Below are 26,071 nucleotides of genomic sequence, written 5' to 3'. Positions count from 1 at the left end.
CACCTGCATTTTTAATTTCTATTTGTACCTGGCTTTAGATAGATTCTTGGCCGCCGGAGCTGAGGAAGCATTTTGGGCCAGCATGCAGCGGGACCCGTATGGGGCCTGCTTGCTGGTCTTGCTGGTCTGACAGGGTGCCTGTGGTTGGGGGGGTGGGGCCTTGGAGGCCAGAGTATGTTCAGCAACATACAGATGCCTCTTAGGACCCCCGGGATGCTGCTGGAAGCTGGGGAGCCTATGTCCTTCAGCACTGCTGGTGCTGCATGTGCCTGCGGGGGTCTGCCTGGCTGCCCATTCCATTCCAGCCCGCAGACAGCAAGGGCCCTTCTCTGCTCTTGACCTGAGAATTTGTGCTGCTTCTCTAGTTGGTTTAGTCCAGCAGCCAGGTGAGATGACCTCTCACAGCTGTATGTCTCAGGTGTAGATGTTATATTTCAGCGTGTCTGATGCTCTCCAAACCTACTTGAATGATCAGCAGCACATTTTTATTTATTCCCTCTGTTTTCTGTATATTCTTATTGTCAACAAATTTCTCATACAAAACGCGGCATTCATTAATAAAATGATTACTAGGGTTTTATAAAAACTGCTGAATCTTTACAAACAACTACTAAATGGACAGGTTGTGCTTTTTCCTTTTGTCTTTAAAGAGAGGATCAGCATCTGCTTCCTTGATGTTCAGGGCCCTCCCTGGGCCTTGGTGCAGGCAGATTCTTGGGTGGGGCTGTCGGTTGTTTTATGTGTTTTTGGTTTTTAGATCATTATTATCTTAACTCAGTGCATATAAAAAATACACAATACACATTATCTCTCTTTCTCTCTCTCACACCCACCCACGCACACCCACATCTACACAGAAGTGCAAGAGTGCATCCAATTCTCAGCATAATATGGTGAGTCAAAGCTCATTTTTTTTCTCTGTGCTCTGGATATTTCAGCCAAAGTTGAATTTTGGAGGCTTGAGATCACTGAGAATTACCTCCCATTGTTAAAATTACATAAATGCAGGATTGAGTACAAAGTGGCATTCAGCACATTGTTGGCTTTCTGATCGTCTACCAGACTGGGCAGCCACATCTCCTGGTCACCGTGGCTGTGGCCTCTAGCTGGGCTGTCTGCTGTGGCCCTCCCCAGGAAGTACTTGGCCTCTGAAATGAATCCTGGAGGCCTCTGGCAAGGCCCTGCTCCTTAACACCCGAATTAACGAGGCTTTTTTTAAGAAAATGTGTTCTTTTCTCAGGAAGTCATCCCCATGCACCTGGCCACCTCCCCCATCCTGTCAGAAGGAGCTTCGAGAATGGAATGTCAGCTGAAAAGAGGCTCTGTGGACAGGATAAGAGGCCTGGATGCCAGCACGCCAGCCCAAGTGATCGCTCCCAGCGAGACGCCGTCAAGCAGCTCTGTAGTAAAGAAGAGAAGAAAAAGGAGGAGAAAGTCCCAGCTGGACAGCCTGAAGAGAGATGACAGCGTGAACACGTCTGAGGAGGAGGACATGTTCCCCATTGAGATGAGCTCGGATGAGGCCATGGAGCTGCTGGAGAGCAGCAGGTAATAACCGTCCGGGGTGGAGGGGCTGCACCAGAATCAGATGGTTACCCGTTCAAGATTATTTTTATAAACTCTCCCCCATAGTTCCTTATTCTTTTATGTGTTTTAGACCAGTGGTCCCCAACCTTTTTGGCACTAGGGACCAGTTTTGTGGAAGACAATGTTTCCATGGACTGGGGGTGGATGGTATTAGGATCATTCAAGCATATTACATTTGTAGTGCTCTTTATTTCCATTACTATTACATTGTAATATATAATGAAATAATCATACAACTCACCATCGTGTAGAATCAGTGGGAGCCCTGAGCTTGTTTTCCTGCAACTAGACAGTCCCGTCTGGGGGTGATGGGTGACGGATCATCAGGCATTAGATTCTCATAAGGAGTGCGCAGCCCAGATCTCTCACATGTGCACTTCACAACAGGGTTCCCGCTCCTATGAGAATCTAATGCTGCCACTGATCTGGCAGGAGGAGGAGCTTAGGTGGTAATGTGAGGGATGGGGAGCGACTGTAAACACAGATGAAGCTTTGCCAGCTTGCCTGCCACTTACCTCCTGCTGTGTGGCCCAGGTTCTGACAGGGACACGGACCCCAGGGGTTGGGGACCCCTATTTTAGGTTGAATTTTGGAATCATGTGGACTCAATCTTAGAGTGGTATAAAGATTTGCTGTGCTGTAGCCAAGAGACAGTTGGTGATGCCAAACCTCCTTGGCTGATCACTGTAGCAGCCTGGGATGGAGTCAAGAAACAGGAACTGAGCAAATTAATAGTTCATGACCAAACCTATTTTCTTGGAACCTATTTATTCTTATTTGAGCACCAACCGTGCACAGTTGGGCTGATTTATAGGCAAGCGCTGATTTCAGGCTTAAAAGTGAATGAAGAAAATGCTGTTTTCTCTATAAGCAAACTTTTTCCTTTTTAATGTTGACTTAGGTCCAAAGTTTAATGGAAATTTTGTTTCCCTTTTCTTTGCTTTTAACAATGTAGTGAAATTCTGTTTGTATGTATTACTGTTTTGGTGAAAAATGCCAGTTTTAAAAGATAAAATTCATTTTGAAAGGATATTTGATGTTTCAGATTTTTATGGAATTCAGTGTAATTTTTGATAATTTTGTTAACATAAAGAAGGGATAAGGAACATCAGGAGTATCTTCCTGCATCATTATTCGGAATAGAATATATCTTTTTTTTCGGTAAAAAATAAATGTCAACTGGCAACGAATATTGCTTTTCCCAACTACAGCCTCTAACCTGTGACAGGCTCAGAACCAGGGTCATTGGGCTTCTTATAATTGCCTTCTCTGCATGACGGTGAAGTCCAAAATGTAGTGGTAGGTGTTCCAGGTAACATCAGCATGCAGACAGTGGCCTCTGCATGACTGAAATTGTGAACTGTATGTAGTAGTGAGTGTGCTTATACCTGAAACTAGGTCGTTTGCAGTTGTTCTGTAACCATAAGGCATGTTTGGTTGATGCCATTTATTTCTTCTGCTAGACAAAACATGATCAGCGTATGGTCATTGAGTTATTCGGCAGCTCTGCCTGTACCTGGCAGGGGTTTTATACCACCCTCCGGCCGGTTTGGGGCCGCTCTACTTCCCAGGCTTTTGGAACGTGACTGTGTAGGGTAACAGGAGGTGGCATGATGGGAGGAGCCAGCAGTGTGATCACCACACACGTGTCTGAGTCCAAATGCCAAAACAAAATGATTTTACATTTAGAATTCAGCCAAAGCATTAGCACGTAGACACATTTATGGATGCCGGTATCACTTTTTCCCCTTCCACTGCCTGGAACAGGTCTGGGTGTTTAAAGAGATCATGTTAATTACAAAGCACTTAGAGCTAATCAAGAAAAAATTGGAACTTGATTGTGAATCTATCATTAAGAATTCTTTGACTTTAGTCTTCTTATTTTTTTCCTCCAGAACTCTTCCTAATGATATGTCTCCATTCCAAGATGATATTCCTAAGGAAAACCTCTCCCCAGCCGTGATTTACCCTCAGTCAGCCTCATACCCTAATTCAGATAGAGAGTGGTCGCCCACTCCCAGGTAAGTTGTTCCCCTGGCCCAGGGGAACAATTCTAAGAAAAGAATGAAATAGAAATGAAAAGTGAAAATAATTAGGACCAGGAAAACCACAGTGCAGAGTAGGAGGTACAGATGAGGATTAAAAACAGAACATGTTCAGATCATACACTTATATCTGGGGTCAGACTCCGTCTGCAGATATGGCTGTAGCTCCCTGGAGGTGAACTTGAAAGGAAAAACGTGTAAATTACATCATGCTAATTGTTAATAGGAGAAAACACAGTGGCAGAGCCTTTCTTGATACTTAGCGCTAAGTAAAATTCAAAAACACAGGCATTGCTTCAGGAGCCACTGAGGTCGTTCAGAGCTATTAGAATGATGCTTCCCCCACACTTAATCCATTCTGCCGAATTCAAGAATATTTATTTCCCTGAATGAACTCACAAGTTGCCCTAGAGGAGAACTTGGAGAACTAGAGCTGCTCACTGTGCAAATGCCATCCCGATGACCCCAGAGATGTTTACATCGGTGAAGCCTGTGGGAATAGTGAGTCCCCCAGCGAGTTTTCATAGGACTGGGGGAAGAGGGTAGCTTTAAATCCTGCGTTCTCACACAGGAAATCATATAACCCCCACTGGGATGAAAATTCATTCTTGGGTGGCAACAAAATCGTAGACATTATAATGGTTTGTGGTCTCTAAGGGGCCATAGCATTCAAATCTCATGGTGGGTGGAGCTGGGCTTTGAATTTCTCAGAATGGTCGGGGGTGTGGTGATAATGAAAAAGAGACCGAGAAACGCTGGTCTAAATGCCAGTGACATCCTTGGATTATTCGTACACCTCATGCTTTAGATTCACTTCTGGAATCTGAAGTAGAAGTGTGCGAGCTCCTAGAAACTCTGGGTTCCTGCCTAAAGCCAGTCTTATCAAAACGCTACCCTGGTTCCAGTTTGATCAGGGTAACCTTGTGCATTAGCAAGCAGCAGTCGCCAGTGTGTGCTGACATGGAGGCTGGAGAGAAAATTGATACGTTCCACGTCTGGTTTCCAGCCAATACTGATGTCGCAGGTTAGTCCAGCAGGCTGAGGCTGAGGCCTGTGACAAAGTCCCTGCGTGGAGGTCGGCCTGCGTCAGAGCCTAGCCCTGTTCAATAGAAACATAATAACTAGCTCCACATGTAATTTTAAGATTTCCAGTAGCCCTGTTTTTAAAAAGTTAAAAAAAGATGAAATTAATTTTAAAGCTATATTTCATTTGACCACAGTATTTCCAAAATATCATTTCAACAAGCAATCAATTTTAAAGAATTATTAATGAGATACATCACATTTCTGTTTTCATGCCAAGTCTTTAAACTCCATTCTGTATTTGACATGTGCAGAACATCCCAATTTGGACCAGCCACATTTCAAGTGCTCAGGAGCCACCTGTAGCTGGTGGTTTATTATAACGGACAGTGCAGATATAAGACCTTTCTAGATTCTCATTCTTTCTCTAGGTGTGTGGAGATAAAATAGTGGAGGGAAAAATAGTGGTGTAGGAGGAAAATAACATAAAATATTTGGAACCCAATAATGGATTGAAAACTCTGTTCAAGCACTGTAGGTTAATTTTAAGGATTTAAAAGAAACACTTTAAACGCAACTCTGAGCATGTTTAATGCTCCAAACATCTGTAACGTTTTGCCTCATGAATGCAGCACGATGACTGAGTCAGGTTATGTAGCTCGGCCCGTCACCAAATGGAATGACAAATTAGGATAAATAGTTACATTTCCACACTTGGAATTACGTATTTTCTGTAAAGAGACAGTTGACAGCACACACGATCAGATTTTTGGATTTTGTAGTTTGATTCAGCACCAAAGTGTGACCAGAGACGATCACTCCTACACGTGGGTGAAACAGAAAGTGAAATAGGTCATTTGGCAGTTTCCTGTTTTTGTGTCTCAGAAAATTCACCCTGGTTTCCTAGCAATTTCAATATCCAGTGCTCTGCCGTTATCAGATGCCTGAGTTGCTTTATTTTCTTAAAAATGTCATTGTTGAGAGTAGTCAAATACTTTATATAATCTTATATATAATCTTTATATAATATACTTTATATAATCTTACTTGATGTAATTGACCTCTGATTTTGTCTTTCTTTTAATGTGTATCACGTGGTGGTATCCAGTAGCCTGGTAGATTGCAAAAGGACTGCCCCTCATCTTGCAGATGCGGCCGAGGGAGGTCTGTCTAGTTCTTGCCCTCCACAGTCTTCCCTGTTCCATCCTCCGGAAAGGTAGAGGAGTTACTTTCCCCATTGGGATGTATTCAATAATGAAAAATTTGATCTAACTCTTATTGTAAGTGTATTTTACCATTAACCAAATTACTTATGAAGAAAATACGTGTAGATTATATGAAGTGAAAATTTTGATCTAACTCCTACAAATCGATTTCACTAACCAAATTACTTATGAAACAATATGTCTATAGATTACTCTCTTCCTTTCATTATAAGCATTTGTAGATGATCAGATTTTTTTTTTTTTTAAATTCCTAAATTTGACTCTCTGGAAATTATGGTTAAGCAAATAATTTTACCTAATTCTGTGGAGTGCTTTGAAAATGAGAATAATGAAATACAGCTTGGGAATATGATCTTCCGTTTTCTGTGTGGGGTTGTTTGACAGATAAGTTTACAAGATATTTTCGGAATACCACTTGAATTTATTATAACCATTTAAGCAGTTTATTGGGCTATCTGAATAATGGAGTCAGACACTTGCCACAGCATTTCTAGAACAGAATCTTGGAGAATGGGCTGGGTCTCAGGCTGAGGATCACAGGTTGGTGTGTTCATTCGATGCAGTCACCTCAGATTTCTGCCTTCATTCCCTCAGTTTTGACCTACCTACTTTATGGACTTACATGGTTTACTTTATAAGCCTTTAGCAAATGAAGCTACGATTAATCTGCACATGGGAAAACCTTTTTTTCTTTTTGATTAAAGAACCAGACCTCAGGATGTACTTCATTCAGAGGCTACATTTGCAGAAGAAAAGTCCGTTTAAAATGAGGAAAACAAAGTCGTAAACAGTTACAACTAATTAGCCTCATTGGGACTGGCAAAAATACTGAAAACTTTGATAAGGCTAATAAATACCTTATTTATGAACATCAGTCATCGACCTTGTAAGCTTACTTTTTTGAACAACCCCTTGATCTTAAAATAATAATATTTGATGACAGAGCACTTTGGAGTCATCTTTCTGGTAAATCCCACTTGGCAGTGGGCCCCGTTCCTGGGTCCTCTTTGGTCTGTGTGAATTCCCTCAGTGACGGTCGGCAGAAAGCGCATCTGTATCTGTGCACAGGACCTTTGAAGAAGGGCTGCTGTGGCCTGAACGGGCAGCATTTATGGTGGTGGCCTGTTTGCTGTCGGGGAGGGACTTGCAGCTTAGACTTTCGTGTAGGGCTGGGCTCCTTATGCATGAGTTGGCATGCCTGAGTTTCTCTATGGCTTTGTTTTGTGGCTTGCGGCTTTTATGAAGGGACCAGAATGTTAGGAACTCTGGAGTTGGGAATCGCTGCAGGAGAACCGTGTTCCACATTTTTGTTCTTCTAGAGCAGAGGTTGGTAAACCACGGCCCGTGGGTCAAATCTGGTCCACCATCTGCCTCCGTCAAGCTTTCCTGGGCATAGGCAGTTGGTTTACATACTGGCTGTGGCTGCTTTCACACTACCACGGCAGCGAGTAGTTGCGACAGACGTCATAAAACCCATAAAGCCCGTGATATCTGCCACTGGGCTCTTTACAGAAAATGTTTGCCGACCCCTGCTCAGAGCAAGCTTTGTCTAAAGGACTTTATTTCATTTAGTGGCAGTGAGATAATTTATTGCTCCAAAGAACTTACAGCCAAATATGTTCTATTTTGTATGGTAAAACAGTGGCAAGAGCTTTTTAGACAAATACTTTGAGGTTTGGGCACAGCACCATTGAGGGTGAGAAGCCGGTTTCAGTGGACTTCCTCTATGATGATGCTGGAGAAAGAGTGGATTCAGGTCAAACTTGTAGGTACCAAGGCCCCTCGCTGGAGGCCACAGCCTGCGCTTTTCCCATTGCAGTGATACTGGACATGTGACTGTAGATGCTTCAGTGCCATAAGAGCGTTGTCTCTTTGGAGAAGTCCAGTTGTAGAACTGGAGGAGCAAGGAGGTTGAAAGGCCGGGAGGTTTTCCCACATGGATGTGTGGGGACCCCACGTGCCTTCTCGTAGGACTGCTCCCTAAAGGGCAGAAATGTGTGTCTGTCGGGAGCAGGGTGTCCCGTTGCAGAAGCTCTCCTAGTGTGATGTCAGGAGCCTCCTCTCCCCAGGCAGGAGAAAGAGAGCGCACAGGCTCCCCCGTGGCAGCACGTCGTTAGAAGGGCTGGGAGTCGGGGACACCAAGGGAGCAGGGACCACCCTCTGCCTCTCCGTGTGAGATGAGAGAGGGGGCGCTTGGTCTAGCTACTCTATGCAGCTTGAGCAAAGACATTCAGGATCAGTTTAGCCCATAGGGTCCCTGTTTGTTGGATACAAGTTATGGATCATCATGAACTCACCTTGTATTGACAGGAAAGCTGTATTCAATTGGAGTTGAACTCTAACTCAAAGATCAATGAGACCAGGAGCATCAGTCCGAAGAATAGATAAGGTCTGGGAAAGAAGATGGCAAGGGAAACTGCAAAGCTTTATTTCCTGCTTTGTCTGAAAACTCTGCGGTCTTCCTCTAGAGGAAATGATGCGGGAAAATAAGCAATAATTAACCATGTTATTATGCGGCAATAAATAATTACAAGAGTTGCTGCTGTAAATAATATTTCTCTAAGTTGTTTAGAATACGGTGAGGATCTTGTGGATAAGTTAGTGACTTTTGGATGGTTACTTTGGCTGGGCAGAAGTAAGACCTCATTTGGGTCTTCAGAGTAAAAATTCAGGAAACATGGAGGTGGTTACTGAGCGAGCCTCAGCCAGTTGGTGAGTCCCTTGTCAAATATTCCTGGAAGACATAAGATCTTAGAAAATTTCAACTTGGAGGCTCCTGCCCAACGTTATCGAGTTTATTTGTGGCATCCAGCATCTTTGGTAAAACAGGCATATGATATAATTCCCTGTTTCCGAGGCCAGTGCAGATTATAAATATTTAAAATATAGACTCTAAGGAGTGCCTGCCCGAGCCAACCAAGACCCTTTTGCAGCCCTCTGACAGCAGAGGAACTTGGTTTGGAAGCAGAATGCAGGAGATGCGAGTGCAGAGTGGGGTGGGGAAGGGTGGGCTTTTTGAGGTAAGAACAGACTATTTTTCCCTTTCTCTTTCCATCTCTTTCTTTTGTAAAACATACTTTTTTCCGCGGTGCAGCAGGCGGCAGGGTGGGGCGGGCGACCCACGGGGAGCGCCTTCCACGGGACGCGCTGCACTGCCCCCTGGTGGCCGGAGGAGGGATTTGTCATGAGGCTCTGCTCAGAGCGAACGACAGCTGGGGGTGCATTTTCCGGGCTATTTGAGCCATGGAGCTGGGCCCAAAACATTTTCAAAAGTTTCTTTTCCCACCTTAATTTTTGCTTTGTGTTTTCTTAAGTCCTTCCGGTTCCCGACCTTCAACACCTAAAAGTGATTCAGAATTGGTCAGCAAGTCCACAGACAGGACGGGGCAGAAGAATCCAGAAATGCTCTGGCTGTGGGGAGAGCTGCCGCAGGCTGCTAAGGTGAGCGTCTCTTCAATTCTGCCCCGGACCGAAGATTTCTAACTTAGCTTAAATGACATGGAATTAGTATCATAGCATAGCCAAGAAACACAGCTACCAGGAGCCAGAGGTAAACCAAAATATATTAAGGATTAACCTTGAATGTTGGAATTACTTTCTTCCACATTACCAACATTATAGAGGTCTCATTGCTTTTGTAGATTTTAAACCTATGGGATTCCTCTTAGGATTTACTTTTTTTTTTTTTTGAGACAGAGTCTCACTCTGTCACCCAGGCTGGAGGACAATGGCTCTATCTTGGCTCACTGCAACCTCTGCCTCCCGGGTTCAAGCGATTCTCCTGCCTCAGCCTCCAGAGTAGCTGGGATTACAGGCGCGTGCCACCACTCCTCACTGATTTTTGTATTTTTAGTAGAGACGGGGTTTCACCATGTTGGCCAGGTTAGTCTTGAACTGCTGACCTCAAGTGACCCACCCGCCTTGGCTTCCCAAAGTGCTGGGATTATAGGCGTGAGCTGCCGTGCCTAGCCAGGATCCACATTTTCTATCACAGCTAAATGCAAATTCAATTAAAGAAATACAACTTACACACAATCTTGCTGTCTTGAAACTGTAAACAAAAATAGCTTCCAGCTCTTGATTCTGCTAGGTCAGTGATGACTGGAGCAAAGCCACAGGGAGAGAGATGTGGACTCTTGGCCCATTGAAAGAGAAGCTGAGTTGTGAGAACTGGAATCCACATGTTCGTGTGTCCCTCACAGAGAGAGACACCTGGGAGAGCCCTGGGAGAGGGAAAGGCTAATAGAACAGAAATGAAAGATTTCAGCCTAATAGATAAACACAGTCAGAAAACCTTAAGGTTTTAATTCATCAAGTAGTAAGTATTTCTGGGCCCTCATTGTTGGTGGGACCCTGAATTTGACCCTATAGATATCTCCAAAATACATAGAGAAGTAGCTGAGTGTAGCAGAGAGAATGAGGGCCTGGGAGGCAGCAAGTTATTCTGGGTTTGAGTCCTCACTCCACTACTTGCTAGAAAGGTGACCTTGGGCAAATGAGTAGACTTCCCTGAACCTCAGTGTCTTCATCTGTAAAATTGTGAGAAAATGACAGAATTGTTGGGAGGTTAGAAGAGCTAATGTAGGTATGTGAAGTATCTGGCATCTGTAGGCCCTCTGAATATTTGCATTCTTTCTCCTTGGCTGTGCCACATGCATGCTGAGCCTCAGTTTCCCTATCTTGGAAATGCAGTGGGTTTACATGTAGGTACATAATTGGTTCAACAAATACGTTTCTAAAAACATGAAATGAACACAGTCTTTTCTTTCAAGAAATTTTACTTGGTATGCTAATGTATTATAAACATCTTGAATTATGTTATTCTATCACAAGCTTTAAAAAATATTGTAAGGTCCTTAGAAGATGCTGTAGCCTCTTGCATCCCCAATAAGTGTTGGTGATATGAATGAGTGAGTGAGTGAGTGAATGACTATTGAAAACATTCCTTATAAAGAGTCAAGATGGGCAGCTTTTTGGAGAGTAGTCTGTTGAGGCCAAAGTTGTGGATCCATTTCCTTTCTAGGTTATATTTAGATTTCACAAAAAATGCTGATTTCCCTGTCCAAGCTATGCTGCTGACCCAGCCAACTCTCTTTGCAAGTTGATGTCATTAGTTGCTGGAGAAACAGCATGGAAGTGCAAATCCATCACTTCTTCGGGCAAAATAGTTGTAACCGCAGATTTTCTGTTAGCATTGTTTTCATTTTCCATTGAAGCTGTTTGATCAGATAGAGAAGTGAATACTTTCTCCCCTCTTTTTAGCCCATGAATTGCATTTTGGGTTTTGTTTGAATAAATCTTTTCTGTAATTGGAAATCCCTCTGGCGGTAGAATCAGAAATGCTAATTTCTCACTCATGTGAACCAACCATTACCAATTCTTGACTTATTCACTCATGTTTTGGGAGTAAACTTCATTGAAATATACATACAGAAAAATACAGATTGTAAATGTATAGCTCAATACATTTTCACAGCAGAAACAGATCTGTGCAACGTGCACCCAGACCGAGAAGCAGAGCATGACCAGCAGCATGGAGACCCCCACTCTTTGCGGTCACTGCTCAGACTGACCCCTCTGCTCCCTGCAAGGGTAAACTTGATCTTAACAGCAGAGATTAGTTTTGCAAGATTCATTCATGTTGTTGGTGTAGCTGTAATTCATTGATTCTCATGGCCACAGAGAATCCCAGTATGTGTGAATAGACTTGTCACCTAACAGTGAGCATTTAGGGTGCCCCTGCCTGTTGGCATTGCTAATCTCACTTCTCTTTGGCAGTTGATGTTTTTTACAGGAAAGTTCATTTGCTTAGGACCTAATATTCTTGGTTTCCGGACTTTTTGGCAGGTATAGAAATCACCAGGTGATTCCCGAGGCTTAAAAGTTCTTGCCTACTTTTGATTACTTCTTGTCCTCTGTCCAGTTTTTCTGGTTGCCTCTGTGCTGACCTTCTTTCTCTCTCTGTCCCTCTCTCCTCTTTGCTCTAGTCTTCTCCACACAAGATGAAAGAGTCCAGCCCATTGAGCACTAGAAAAATTTGTGATAAAAGTCACTTTCAGGCCATTCACAGCGAATCTTCAGACACTTTTAGTGACCAATCGCCAACTCTGGCCGGGGGCGCACTTTTGGACCAGAACAAGCCTCAGACAGAAATGCAGTTTGTGAATGAAGAAGACCTAGAGACCTTAGGAGCAGCAGCGCCACTCTTGCCCATGATCGAGGAGCTCAAACCCCCATCTGCCAGTGTAGTCCAGACAGCAAACAAGACGGATTCTCCTTCCAGGAAAAAAGGTATGAAGGTTGGGGCTCCCCGGCTGTCTTCCTGTTCATAGTTTGTGCTCACTCTACAAATGACAGGTCCTTTCCAAAGTTCCAAGGAAACTGAGGTAGAAACTGAACTATGACAATGATCATGTTCAGTCTGTGCTCTTCGGAGGAATCTTTTAATTATCAGAATTTAGTCATAGGAAATCAGACATGAAGGAGGCCTTGAGGATCATGTAGCAAACTTCCTCATTTTACACACCGAGGCTGCTGAGACCTGGGAGAGTTAAGTCCTTTTCAGCACACCATGGGACCCATAAATGTGACTTTAGTAAAGCTGATTATTAGGTTAATCCTGGCCACCTCTCTTCTTGACCTGTGTTGCTTTCCAGCCCCTTACCCACTGTAATTTCTGCATACCATTTATCATGATTTCAAATGATCATTATTTTATTGATGTATTTTTGCCCAACTCCCCCATAGTCTGAGATCAAGAGTCCTTTCTATCTAACTTACCTTTCTCTCCTCAGCGCTTGGCATAGTGGTTGGCACGCAGTGGCGCTCTGCGTTGCTTTAATGCACTCCTGGCTGTGTGTCAGTATCAATGATGCCAGGCCTGATCTCCATCCACCCAGCAGCTTCGTGTGGTGTTCTAGAATTGTATGGACCAATTACATCATTCTCTGCCGGAAGTAAAGAGGACATTTGAAGTCATCATACCCAGTGTCTGACAATGCACAGGGTCGGATGCTTTGCCTTGGGGTATTGATGGGGAAGTACCTAATGAAAGCTTTTATCATTTCATAATAAGTGTAATGATAATGGTAATAGCCTCAATGCGTTGAGTGCTCAGTACACTTCAGGCACTTTACAGGGGAGGAATGAGGCTCAGCAAAGTTAACTAACTTGATCCTGGCCACGCGATGGTGGATGACGGCCCTGGTTTGTGGACCTTGGTGGTCTACGGTCATGTTGTACTGCCCACTATTTTCCAATGGGAAAAGCGCAGGCTGTGGCCTCCAGTGAGGGGCCTCGGTACCTACAAGAGTGACCTCAATCCACTCTTTCTCCAGCATCATCATGGAAGAAGTCCATCAAAACCAGCTTCTCACCCTCAACGGTGCTGTGCCCAAACCTCAAAGTATTTGTCTAAAAAACTCTTGCCATTCAGTTTTACCAGACAAAACAGAACACATTTGGAACTACTGTGGTTCTTAGGAAGTTTGAGTACCTGGGAGCACATCTGCACATAGTGTTTAAATGCTGTTTCTATAGATACAAGGCCATGAGGTCATTTCTAGAAGAGTGGTTTTCTAACTTGAGCCATTCGCCCTTTTAGATAAACGAAGCCGACATCTTGGTGCTGACGGCGTCTACCTGGATGACCTCACAGACATGGATCCTGAAGTGGCGGCCCTGTATTTCCCCAAAAAGTAAAATTCCTCTTAATTCCTCACGTCATTTTCGATAATCTGAATATCATTCTGTGTGAGCTCAGTTTTCCCTTATGTTTGATTAGAAAGTGTGCAAGCCAGCCAGGCGCGGTGGCTCACGCCTGTAATCTCAGCACTTTGGGAGGCTGAGGTGGGTGGATCACTTGAGGTCAGGAGTTTGAGACCACCCTGGCCAACATGGTGAATCCTCGTCTCTATTGAAAATACAAAAATTGGCTGGGTTTGCTGGCATGCACCTGTAATCCCAGCTACTTGGGAGGCTGAGGCAGGAGGATTGCTTGAACCCAGGAGGCAGAGGTTGCAGTGCGCTGAGATCATGCCACTACATGCCAGCCTGGGCCACAGAGTGAGACTCCATCCCCAAAAAAAAAAAAAAAAAAAAGAGAGGCAGCAGGAGGCTCCCATTGCCTTGTGAAATGCGCCTGCTCTCTCTATGGACATAGGGTGTGGGCAATGGGCAGCGTCCCCACCTCGGGACAGGGGCGCAGGCACCAGACTGCCCTCCCTCTGAAGCCTGAGGTCATGTTGTCCACAGTGGTCATGGTCCACAGCCCAATAAGTGACAGTTGTGCAGCCCTTTCTTCTCCCAGGAGGGTCTCCCGTGATCCTGGGGACCCACCCCCAGTCCGCCTGCGATCTACGGCAGGGCTGGCGCCTGGAGGGGAAGGGCAGGGAACAGGGAGGACAGCTAACTTCTTCAGTGTATTTTAGGGGGATACAGGGAGATGCAGCCGGCTGGGAAATAATGGTTTTGTCCCCTAAGCTAAGGCGTTTAAATGTCTCTTTCCTCGTCGTGGTGCTTTAATCAACATCTGTGCTGAGATGCAGCCGTCTGCAGCTCTGAGGGTGGCTGCGTGCCAGAGCATCACTGGATGGCGATGTGGGACCCTGGACTGAGACAGTCCTCAGCCGGTCTCTGCCGCTTTTTCTCCTTCCAGCGGAGACCCTTCCGGACTCGCAAAACATGCCAGCGACAACGGAGCCCGGTCGGCCAACCAGTCCCCGCAGTCTGTGGGCAGCTCAGGCGTGGACAGTGGCGTGGAGAGCACCTCGGACGGGCTGAGGGACCTCCCTTCCATCGCCATCTCCCTCTGCGGGGGCCTCAGCGACCACCGGGAGATCACGAAAGGTACCGCGGGCCTCGCGCGGGCGCCCTCTGGTGGCCTCCGGTCAGAAGGCCCAGAGGCTTAGGCTTCTCCAAGGAGTACGTGTCAAGGCGGCTTTTCCCTTGGTTGCGGTTAATGACAGCACAAATGATAGCACCCAACTCGTAACCCCGATGTTTCTAGCTTGCAGTTAGCCGGCCTCAGAGTTCTGTGGGTCACACATGGCTCAGGCCATCACTGTGTGTCCCCTGTGCCCCAGGCGAGCACTGCAGGGACGGCCTCCAGAAGCCTGCAGGCTAGAGGGGGGTGTCAGTCTAATTAAATTAGAGGGCGTTGGCAGCGGGAGAGACGTGTGCCGGCGCCTTGGAGCAGGGAGGTCTGAGTTGGTCAGAGGAGGGCTGGGAACTTTTCCCAGCTGGATTCAAAGGGCGTTAATAGGGTGGGCTTAGGTGATTCATTCATAGTACTGCCACATTCATAGCAATGCCCTGCCAGGGCCTCCTGACAGTTCCATGGTGGGGTGTGCCCAAGCCCCACAGCGGGGCGCAGTCAGTCAGCAGTTATCAGCTGATGGACGCGGGAACTAGACACAGTCACCCTGCACTCCTCCCGCCCCCTCCCCCACTACTTCCTCTTTTCCATCCCCTCGTGGTATTTCTAGCAGGGAAGGGGCCCAGGCTGTATACTTCTTCCCTCTACGTCTCAGGAGCCACCCGCATCTCCCCTTCGACCCAGGGCTGCCATCTGAGACTCCTGCCTCCGCCCTGGTCCCTTCAAGGCTTTGGGAATTTCTTCTTCCACAAAGATTGAGGCCTTTTTGTTCTCACGCCTTTGCCAGCCATTCCTTTGAGAGCGGAAACAAGATTGTGTGCTGGGTCCCGCCAGCTCCGTTCATTCACTCAGTTTTCCTAGGACCACGCGTTAATGCCCAGCCCCACTGTGTTTCTGAGGTCATGGGGGGCGAGCGCACTCTCTGGACACTGGCGTGAGGAGACCAGTGTCCCATTGAGTCCCCTGGGTGTTCCCTCCCTGATACACATGAGCTGGGGGCATGGGGTGGCAGCACTGACGAGGCCGGGCGCCGTTATCTGAGTGTTATCTCATGGGGCAGGATCTGTGAGTGTCCAGTCCTTACAGGTGAGGCCAGATTGTCACAGTCAGGAGACGCCAGGAGAGTCCCCGGAGGTCCTGATGAGGGCTCTGAGGGTACATGTCGAGGCCAGTCGGGCTGGCATCATGACCCAGGGACTCTTTTCCTGGACAGAGGAGACTCTTAGTGTCTGATGTCTGCTGGATTTCGGTTTGGTTCAGGGTAAATAGAAGCTCCCAGGGAAGGAGCAGGCATGGCTCCGGGCCAGGGAGATGGTCAGAATCACGGTCAAGGCTCAAGGTACAGCCCAGCTGCCAGAGCCGGTCAAAGAACTGAGAACGTCCAGGGCTGAGGTCTGGGCCTCCTGACCCTGCCACCTTCTCCTCTGCTCTGATCCGGGTGCGGCTGCCCCAGCGCGGTGAGAACAGTGCCATTCCTGCTTCCGATTGTAGTGGAGGCGGCCCCATTTTCGAAAGGGCCCTGTGCTTCCTGTTCACGACCTTATCAGTCCCCATGACCACCCTAGGAAGCAGATGTTATTATCCCCATGCTAGAGGAGGGAGCTGGGGCCTGGGAGGTGAACCGCTTGCCCAGGGTCACCCCAATAATCATGACTTCAGCCAAGGGAGCCTGGCCTCTGTGCCATGCGTAGCTGTGACTCTACCTGTGCAGATGCACGTGCATGCTGTTTTCACCCCTACTCCCTGTGTGAACGTATGTGCCCCAACTAAGGTACACGTCCCCCGGCATCCTCAGACTTGCCCTGGCCTTCCTGCATTGCTGCACAGACACCGCCCTCCAGATAAAATGGCGCGACCTTTACAAATACATTTTATAGGATTGTCTGCACAATTGGAATGCACAAACTCTCAGAAAACACTTGTGAGTGAGCGAATGAAAGGTAGGCCTAATTTTGAGCTGACCTGTCTTTTTCTTTTTCCCTGATCCTCTACAATTGCTGTCACAGATGCATTCCTGGAGCAAGCTGTGTCGTATCAACAGTTTGTGGACAACCCCGCTATTATCGATGACCCCAATCTCGTGGTAAAGATTGGGAGTAAGTAAGTACCTCTTGAAAGTCACTTTGGCAGTAGCATGATACTGTTTCTGTTTCATATTTTCAAATAGACCTAGACATTAAGCCTTAGAAATATATAAAATCAAGACTTTGCTACATTGCTTTATTATGCCTTCACTGTGGTCAGAGTTCCATGCCCATAGAACTGGCAGTACAGCTGATAGGTTCCGATAGCCCTCAGTCCTGTGAGTTTTAGTATTTATCTCTACTAGTTTTTTTTTTTTTTTTTTTGAGACGAGTTGTAGCTCTGTCTCCCAGGCTGTGTGCAGTGCAGTTGTAGCTCACTGTAGCCTTGAACTTGTGAGCTTAAGAGATCCTCCCACCTTGGCCTCTCAAAGTGCTGGGATTTCAGGTGTGAGCCACTACACCCAGCTCGATGTTCTTATTGAATGTGAATAGTCACACTTTGCAGTACATGGGTATATCAGAGTAGCCTACATCTCCACCCTTTTGAAAAGCTTCATTATTGGCCGGTCGCAGTGGCTCACACCTGTAATCCCAGCACTTTGGGAGGCCGAGGCAGGCTTATCACGAGGTCAGGAGATGGAGACCATCCTGGCTAACACGGTGAAACCCCGTCTCTACTAAAAAAAACCCAAAAAATTAGCTGGGCATGGTGGCGGGAACCTGTAGTTCCAGCTACTTTGGAGGCTGAGGCAGGAGAATGGCCTGAACCTGGAAAGTGGAGCTTGCAGTGAGCCGAGATTAAGCCACTGCCCTTCAGCCTGGGTGACAGAGCGAGACTCCGTCTCAAAAAAAAAAAAAGAAAACTTCATTATCTGAGGGCAAGGGATGTACAGTTATTTTTGCAGACTGTTAGCAAGCTTTTCTCCCTTAAGCCATGGATGTTTTACACCTAGTTGCCTTTTCCTTAACATGTGGCAAGAAATACCCCAAGCATATTGTGGTTTGGTGCAGCAGCTGTACTGTGGGATTTGGGCTGCTGGCATGTCCAACTGTCCGCCCTGCTGGCACGGCTGCTGCTGGGCCCTCACTAGCGGCTGGGGTGAGGTGGACGGGAGCCTCTGCCTGGGGGAAAGGAGGAGGCTAGCAAGAGTGTTGAGCTCTTTAAGGACCTCGCTGGGGTCCTGAGCTTTCCTTGACTACTTTATATGACATTGGAAAGGTTTTCGGTCTGAGCCTCGGTTTTTTGACATCTGTTTCATTGTTTTGTGTTAGATACTATAATTGGACAACAGCAGCACCCCTCCTCCTGGCAATGCAGGCCTTCCAGAAACCTTTGCCAAAGGTGAGCTTTAACATGAGAAAGAAAAGGGGATGCTAGAAATGATGAATGGCTTAATCTGGGTGATTGGAATTTCACTTTCATTGTGGAAACCACAGAGTTAATTCCACTGTGCTGTTTTGAAGTTCATGAGCATACAGGCCAGGAGTTTCAGATCTCTCTCTTGCACCGTGCACGTGGTTCCCCCTCCTCCTTATCGAGGCAAAACCTGCCAATCATGGACCAAAGATTCCTTTCTCAATATCTGCCGTGCAAGGGGCACAGGTGGAGGCTGAGCAGACGGGTGCCAGGACCTCAGAGCCCAGTGAGGACAAAGGGAGATGAGTGTCACCCTGGAAGGGGTGGAGCAGGCATCGAGGTCAGGCGCAGGTGTCCGTGCCAGTGTCAGGTGCTGCTCAGCCAGGAAGCCGGCCCCATGCCTGATTCTCTGAGGCTGGAGCCAGTACAGGGCCTGGGCAGCTCCCAGTCTGCAGGGGAGAGTAGGTAAGTGGCCGCAGGGAAGAGGTAGGAGGGCAGCCACACCACCTGCCAGCCTGCAGTGTTCTCATCCTCCCCAAAACAATTCACCAGACAGTCAGCCGGGAATTGTTAATTTTCAATGATAGATCTTCCTACTAGATTATACGTTTTTTGCTGCAGAGACTGCCTTAGACTTGTTTGTATCCTTTGTGTGCTTAGCAAGCTTTTGTGTGCCTTAGGATGTTGCAGTCGGTCAGCCAGTTCTAACACTTGAGATTCTTGAAGGTCTAATCGGACTTTGTTGAGTCTAGGCTTGCTTCTTCCTGGGTTTGCGTATGTGTGTGTGTGTCTGTGCCTATGTGTCAGTGTGTGTGCATGTGCGTGTGTGCATATGTGCATGTGTGTGCATTTGCATGTGAGCATGTGCACACGTGTGTGTGGACGTGTGTATGTGTGCATACTTGTGCAGGTGTGTGCGTGTGTGTATGTGCACATGTGTACATGTGTGTGTCTGTGTGTGTGTGTGTGTGCATGCGTTGTGTTTTGAGGACTGCAATCTCATGTTGGATGGTGCTTTATCTGTGGGTACCTTTGTGGACTGGGCTGAGGGCATGTTCTCCAGAGTGGTTTTTATTTTGTCCCTGCCATGGTATCCATGGCCTGGGACACATTTTTATGTCACTGTTCTCAACATTTACAAATCCGTAAGAAAAAAGCCCATTGCAATAGCAATATAGCTAAAGGATTTATTTATTCACTGAAAAAGAAATCCACATGGGCTCTGAAACTTAAATTAGTTCTTGTGATATGCATGCTAAATCTTTTTACAAGTCAGTAACTTTTGACTCTATATATGGCATTTCTCTAATATAGACATTATTTTTAAATGTAGAATTTGCCCATCTTATCTTTTATGGCTGTTGGGTTTTGTATCATACTTAAAATGGCCCTGCTTCCCCATTTCCAAAACTTGTGAAGATAGGCCTTATATTTTCTTTTTGTGCTTTCTTGTATATGGGGTGTATTTTTACAAGTTTTGGAAATTTTGAAAGATTTTAAAATCTTTCATCCATCTAGATTTTATTTTGAGCTTAATGAGGGAGGTATTGGGAACCAAACCAGTTTTCTTTTTTCCTAGGAAATTCTTGAATTGGTGAAGATGCTTTTTGTTTTAGGAAACAGAATGACTAAAAGTGGCTTAAGTAATAATCTCATATGACAAGGATCTTGGAGGTTGACAGTTTCAGGCTTGATGAATTTGGGTTAGCTTCTTTGTGATTTTCTCAGCTTTTCCTTGATGGTCACAAGATGACTGCCCTACAGATCATCTCCTCATACTGCCACATCTGAAACGGGAGGGTAGGGCAGCTCGCTCGTATTTCATTGGCCAAAGTTGGTCGCATGATTGCCTCTAAAGCAGTTCTTGGCAAAGCAATGAAATGACAGTGAATGGCTTCGACCATTGAGGTGCTTCCTCTGGAGTTGAGCCAGCCCTCTCCACATGCATTGCAGCCTGATTCTTGAACAGTTTCAGATCTGTCAGCAAGAAAGAGGAGGCAGGTGAGCTGCTCACAGGATCTGACATGGCTACTGAATTATCCCAGGACCGTGTATTAACTAACCCTATCCTCCAGGGTCTGACATGGCTACTGAATTATCCCAGGGCCGTGTGTTAACTAACCCTATCCTCCACTCAGAGGCACTTACAACTTCACCTTCTGTTACATTTCTCTGTGAATTTAGATTTATTTCTGGACTTTTGTTTTCTGTTCCTGTGATATGTGTCCATGTATACCAACACTGCATTCTTTTAGTATATTTAGGTATATTTTAATATCCAATAGTGCTTGTTCTACTTACTACTCTTCTACCTGAGAATTTTCTAGGCTATTTTTGTTTGTTTTTCAAATGAACATTAGAACAAGTTTGTGAAGGACTGAAAATACTCCTGTTTGTTTTTTTCCTTTCTTTGGCTTGCTTGCTTTTTTTTTTTTTTTTTTTTTTAAATTGTGGTTTTGTTACATTTATGAGTAGATTTAGGGGAAATAGGGTCATTGACAGCTTTATGAATTGTCCTAGTTATGAACTGGATGTGAGTGGTTTGTGTTTTACTGCAGTTGGGTTTTCTTTTGTGTCAGATAGCGATCTTTTAAGCTACATAGTAAATTACTTACCTATCTGCTTCCCTGCACCCTGTTAGACTGAATCTTTCAGCTTAAGTCTTTCTTTCGTTACTAGCTGAGGTGTCAGCTACTTGAAAGTTCTGTAAATTGAGGAAGGGACATTACATGACTTTTACCTTGGTCCTAGAATTAACCTCAAGATAGATAGATATTTTGTTCTTTGGAAAAAACGTAGAGAATTATCAATTCATATTTAATCTCCCCATTAAACTCATTTGCCTAAGTTAAAAGTATAAATTTTCTTTTTAATACTTGAGATTTTAAATCAAATGTACCTATTAATGTAAATGTTTAGAAATTTACACTTCATACAAATCCTATGCATTTTACCTTTTGTTGAAAACTGTTTTATCCTCTACCCCATATTAATCATTTCATATTTTATTTTGTAATCATATTGAGAGTAATAATAACCAGTTAGCCCCTTTAATTTGAAAACTTCCAGTCTTACTAATCACTAATGATTTCTAATGCTTTCTTTTTCTGTTGTTGTTGTTGTGTTGTATTTTATTTGTTGTTTGTTTATTCCTTTAACATCTTCTTAAGTCTTCATGCTTAAGTTACCTTCATGTAATTTTGGACGCCATTAGGTTTTGCTTCTCTAAAATTTTTAACCCACAAATAGTATGTTGTGTTTTCTCTGATTTTTTCTTTTTTTTAAATCTTACTTTAATTTGCATGTATGTTTCTTTTGGTTTGAATGTGCTAAGTTGATCTTTTTTTGTTCCATTATTTATGTTACCATCCATTTAAAACAGGCCACTGTGGAATCTATCATGAGGGATAAAATGCCCAAAAAGGGAGGAAGATGGTGGTTTTCATGGAGGGGAAGAAACACCACGATCAAGGAGGTAAGCCCAGAAGACAAAGCAGTGCTCACACTTAGCAAGTTTTGGTTTTGTGTAGTGAGATTGGTTTTCATGTAGTTACATCAGAGAAATGAACATAGGCCCTAGTGCTGAGTTTTCATGAGCCAAGTCTGCCATGAAGCAGGGCTGGGGCTTGCGGAACTTGGGGAAGGTGGGGAGGAAGGTCAGGAGCCAGCAGCATAGGCGTCACCCCCTGGCTCTGTAACCGTTAGGAGACTGTGGTCAAGTCACTCCCTCATGGTAAGATTTCGTCATCTATAAAAGAAGGGATTCACCTTGGGAATTCAGTTTCTTAAGAAATTAAATATCTTCCTTCTGCTTGTGGAGACAATTTTTTTTTCTTTTTCTTTTTCTCTCCTCCCCTCCCCTCTCATCCCCTCCCCTCCTCTCCCCTCCTTTCTTTTTTTGAAATGGGCTCGCTCAGTCACCCAGGCTGGAGTGCAGTGGTGCAATCTCAGCTCACTGCAACCTCTGCCTCCCGGGCTCAAGCAATCCTCCCATCTCAGCCTCTAGAATAGCTGGGATTACAGGCGTGCACCACCACGCATGGCTAAGTTTTGCATTTTTAGCAGAGTTGGGTTTCACCATGTTGCCCAGGCTGGTCTCAAACTCCTGGGCTCAAGTGATCTGCCTGCCTAGGCCTCTGAAAGCATTGACATTACAGGCGTGAGGCACCACACCTTGCCTGTGAGGACAATTTTAATGAGGTATATATACTTATAGCAGTTGACTAATTCTCTGAGTCCTTTCACTGAAATGGAATGTCTGAAGGTCCATGGCTTTGGCCTTACTTATGAGTGCCTGTGATTTCTTTAAGATCTTCGTTGCCTTCTCCTATTTCTTGAAGCACTTGCTTCGCTTGGCTCCCAGGCCCCTGTGTCCACCTGGGCCTCCTCCTCCCGGCAGGCTGCTCCCGCTCTGGCTTAGTCACCTCTAGGAGGGTCCTCAAAGCTCATGTTAGGCCACCTTTTCTCCTTTTACTTCTTACTTTTCCCTTCTGCCCATGCGATGACTCCATTGTTGTCTCCAAACCGGACATTCTTTTCTACTCCACATCCATTTATCAAGTAGCCAACTAAGCAGACATTGTCCTGCGGATGCCTCAAGGTATTTCAAACTTAACACTTCCAGAGTTGAACTCACGGGATCCTTGCGAGTTCTTCCATCATTGGGGCCATAGTCAGAAAATGGCACCACTGTCCATCCGTGGGTGAGATTCATGCTTTTAGCCTCACTCCCACACCAGGTCCTATCAGTTTTCCATCTTAAATACTTATGTGACGTGTCCATGTCTCTCCAGCTCCACTCCCACGAATTTGCACTACCGTCATCTCTCCCAGAGGTACTTCCAGATGGTCTCTTTGCACCCATCCTCACCCTTGCTTCTTCATTCTCTGTACTGCGGATACATTGGTCTCTTTAGGGGACTGCTGCCATTTGTGTTGCTTCTTGCTTAAAGCCTTACTGTGGTTCCCCAGGGCTCTTATAATGAAGGCTGGTGTCCTTACCACGACCTACAGTGCTTGTGTGTTCTAGCTCCTGCCTGCCTCTTTAATCTCATCTTTGCTTTAATCTCATCCTCTGCTCTCTGTGCATTAGCTTCAATGGCTGGAGGTACCTTCTACCCTGGGAGCTTTGCACATGCTGTTTTCATTACGTAGTATCCTGTGGACCCCTCTCCCCTGCTTCGCTTAGCTAACTAGCAGATCCAGTAGCCCTTTCTCTGCACATGAGTCTGGTCTGCTGTCCTCTGCCTGTGAACTTTTCCTCCATAAATGTTGTCATAGTTGATAATTATATAATCACTAGTGTGACTATGTGATGAACCTTTCCTTTCTGTCTAGACCCAAAACTCCATGAGGCAGAGACCATGTATGGCTCTGTTTGCTTTGGTGTTCTTGGCCCCCATATTGGACCCAGAGTAGGGGTTCAGCAAATATTTGTTGAGGGTGTGCTGATTACTCTCGGAAAGTAGTATGAAGAAGCCACAGGGACAACAGTCAAATTGGTTATTTTAATCATAAACTGCCATGAACTCTATGTATGCCATTAGTTGAAAGGGAAAACATTTGCTGGAAGAGTTTTATCAAGATATAGTTGTTCTTTGACGTTTTCTGTTAGCATATCTGAGGTCTTCTTATCAGTTTTGCTGATCTCCAAGGGCTACAGACAAATGAGTGCAAATATATATGCTTTATACTAGAGGCCGTAAAGCATGAAGGGCCTCTCTAGTTTTCTTACTAGAGAGCAGAATGTTCTAGAATTTACGGTGGAAGTATATTTCAGTGACTTCTTTGTAGAATATCCAAATTCTCACCAGTTTGAATTAAGTGGAGTGCTGCTATAAAGTAAGGAACAATTATGAAATTAAGTGTTTCTTTAAAAATCTAAAACATACTTATTTCAGTTAGATATATATTTGGGAAATAGCCTAAGAAGAAATTGCTAATAGTGGTGGCTAAGTCACATGATAAATAGATAAAATATAACTGGACACATTATATCAGTTATTTGTGTGCTTATTAAAAAACCTAAAGGGTATTTGAAATTAGTTCATGCTAATCGTATGTTAAGACAGTCACCCTATTATGTTGTTTGTATTGTTCATTTTCTTTATTAAAGGACCGTAGTAGAAATTGTTAACCTATCTCCTGATGAAACGAGCACGGATAAAGAGATTTAGTCATTTACCCCTGGTCCCTTGGCATTTCTTTCTGGTCTCTTCTGTCCATAGGGCCATTGCCCATCTCCGTCCTTCCTTGCCTGCTGTGTGCCTAGCTTTGTGTTTCAGACACAGAGTCTCCTTTAGTCCTCATAGCAGCGTTAGGAGATGGAGAATATCACCCCTGTTTCACAGATGAGGAAGCGAAGTTCTGAACAGTTAAATGACTTGCCCAAAGTTTGTAAGCAAGAGAGACAAGACTGGGCCCAGGTATTCTCTTAGAAATCCAAGGTTCTTTCCAGTACACCAACAGAGGATTTTCTAGTAAGAGTATGTGATCTTGGAAAAGAAGAAAATGCTTTCACATCTTCCCCAGGCAAAATATGGTATGAAAATATTTTCAAGCATTTCTATCAGCAATTTCAAGAAAATATTTTGAAAGGCCCCCAGAATCCAAGCAGCCCTTGATCAAGCGTTTGCATAAGCTACAGTGATGATGGAGTTTGGTTTGGTGCCACAAACACTCACGGATAACAGACTCATTTCTGTCAAAAATATTTCTTGGTTTAATCGTATACTTCTTAGCAAAGGAGCGATCAGGACCCACTGAAATAAACAAAGCCAGAGCCTCCTGGGGCGATCGCTAGGGTGGGCGTCCCTGGGGAAGGGTCTACCTTCAGGGATCCTGCATTAAGGAAGCCCATGGGAAAACACCAGCTGCCTGCAAGCGCCTTCTCTGTGGTACTTCTGTGACTCTTTCTTTTCTCCTTCTCTAGGAGAGTAAGCCGGAGCAGTGCTTGGCTGGCAACGGACATAGCACCGGAGAGCAACCACCGCAGCTCAGCATGGCCACCAGGTGCGGTAGGAGGCTTCTTGGGATGTTGCAGTGTCCAAGTTCATGGCACATGCCGCCTGGATGCCCCTAGGGTTCACACGGTTCCAACTCTGGCTCTGTGATTCACTTGGTGACCTGGAGCAATTAATTTAACTTGGTTTTCCCATGAGCAAAATGGATGCAGTTGCTCCCTTAGATAGCTAATTTGCAAAATAAATGTGAGCCTTAAGTGAGATAATATAACTAGAGCATTTCTCATGGTCCTGGCATGTGATTGTCCTTTATACAAAGATGATGATGATGATGACAATAATGACAATAGTAACAGTGAGAATAATGTCAGTGATGACAGTAACAAATAATAGCCCTAACGATAACATGGAAATAAGTTTCACTTCTGAAGGAACTTGCCTTTCTCTGCAATTTAAATACTGACCAGGACTTATGTTGATACTTTTAACGTGGATTCATGTTCACTTGGCGTAGGAGAGGTTAGATTTTGATGATACTGATCAGTATTTGTGGTTTGTCTTCAGGTTAATCTCTTTGTATGGGGTTGGGGGTGACTCTGAGGACAGTCCAATTATACACTAATTATGATGCAGGTATCATATACTGACACTGGATGATTTGCTCTATACCATCTTTTACTTATTACTTCATGTTTACAGTATTTCCGTGCTTAAGAAATCCAGGATTCCATTTCTTATTTAGCAGACAGAAAGTGCTAACAGATTAATTGGGGCCAGATCCACATCTTACTCGTTGTTGTATCTTGGAGGCCACTGCCCCGCAGAGTAGCCTTTCCAAAGTGTTGCTCAACCATCACTGAACCACTGAGGCTTTCTCCATGTGTTGTTGATTTATGGGAGAGGCAGGCGTGGATTTCCATTCCTCTGAATCCTGGCCATGGCTCTGCGTCTTAAACAATTTTACATCTAGGA

At 45.0% G+C, this 26,071-nt stretch overlaps 1 protein-coding gene across 3 annotated transcripts in view; it reads left to right on the top strand.

Annotated features, from left to right (window-relative positions):
• Positions 1-26,071, top strand: part of LPIN1 (lipin 1) — a 159,122-nt gene that overhangs the window by 86,374 nt on the left and 46,677 nt on the right. The window contains exons 5-15 of one of the 3 annotated variants that reach the window (XM_011965275.1): positions 1,241-1,548; positions 3,483-3,608; positions 5,764-5,871; positions 9,196-9,328; positions 11,869-12,172; positions 13,485-13,578; positions 14,538-14,728; positions 16,763-16,856; positions 18,053-18,122; positions 21,520-21,612; positions 25,069-25,148. In XM_011965275.1, the coding sequence (XP_011820665.1) occupies positions 1,241-1,548; positions 3,483-3,608; positions 5,764-5,871; positions 9,196-9,328; positions 11,869-12,172; positions 13,485-13,578; positions 14,538-14,728; positions 16,763-16,856; positions 18,053-18,122; positions 21,520-21,612; positions 25,069-25,148 (1,601 nt within the window). Of the gene's footprint in view, positions 1-1,240; positions 1,549-3,482; positions 3,609-5,763; positions 5,872-9,195; positions 9,329-10,865; positions 10,869-11,868; positions 12,173-13,484; positions 13,959-14,537; positions 14,729-16,762; positions 16,857-18,052; positions 18,123-21,519; positions 21,613-25,068; positions 25,149-26,071 lie in introns of those variants that run through there. The other 2 variants (XM_011965276.1, XM_011965277.1) reach the window with 2 other exon arrangements.

This window comes from Mandrillus leucophaeus, unplaced genomic scaffold (assembly GCF_000951045.1).
Source record: "Mandrillus leucophaeus isolate KB7577 unplaced genomic scaffold, Mleu.le_1.0 Scaffold72, whole genome shotgun sequence".
Lineage (NCBI taxonomy): Eukaryota > Metazoa > Chordata > Mammalia > Primates > Cercopithecidae > Mandrillus > Mandrillus leucophaeus.
Note: the sequence above shows the minus strand (reverse complement) of the source record. Positions and strands in the feature narration are given on the sequence as shown.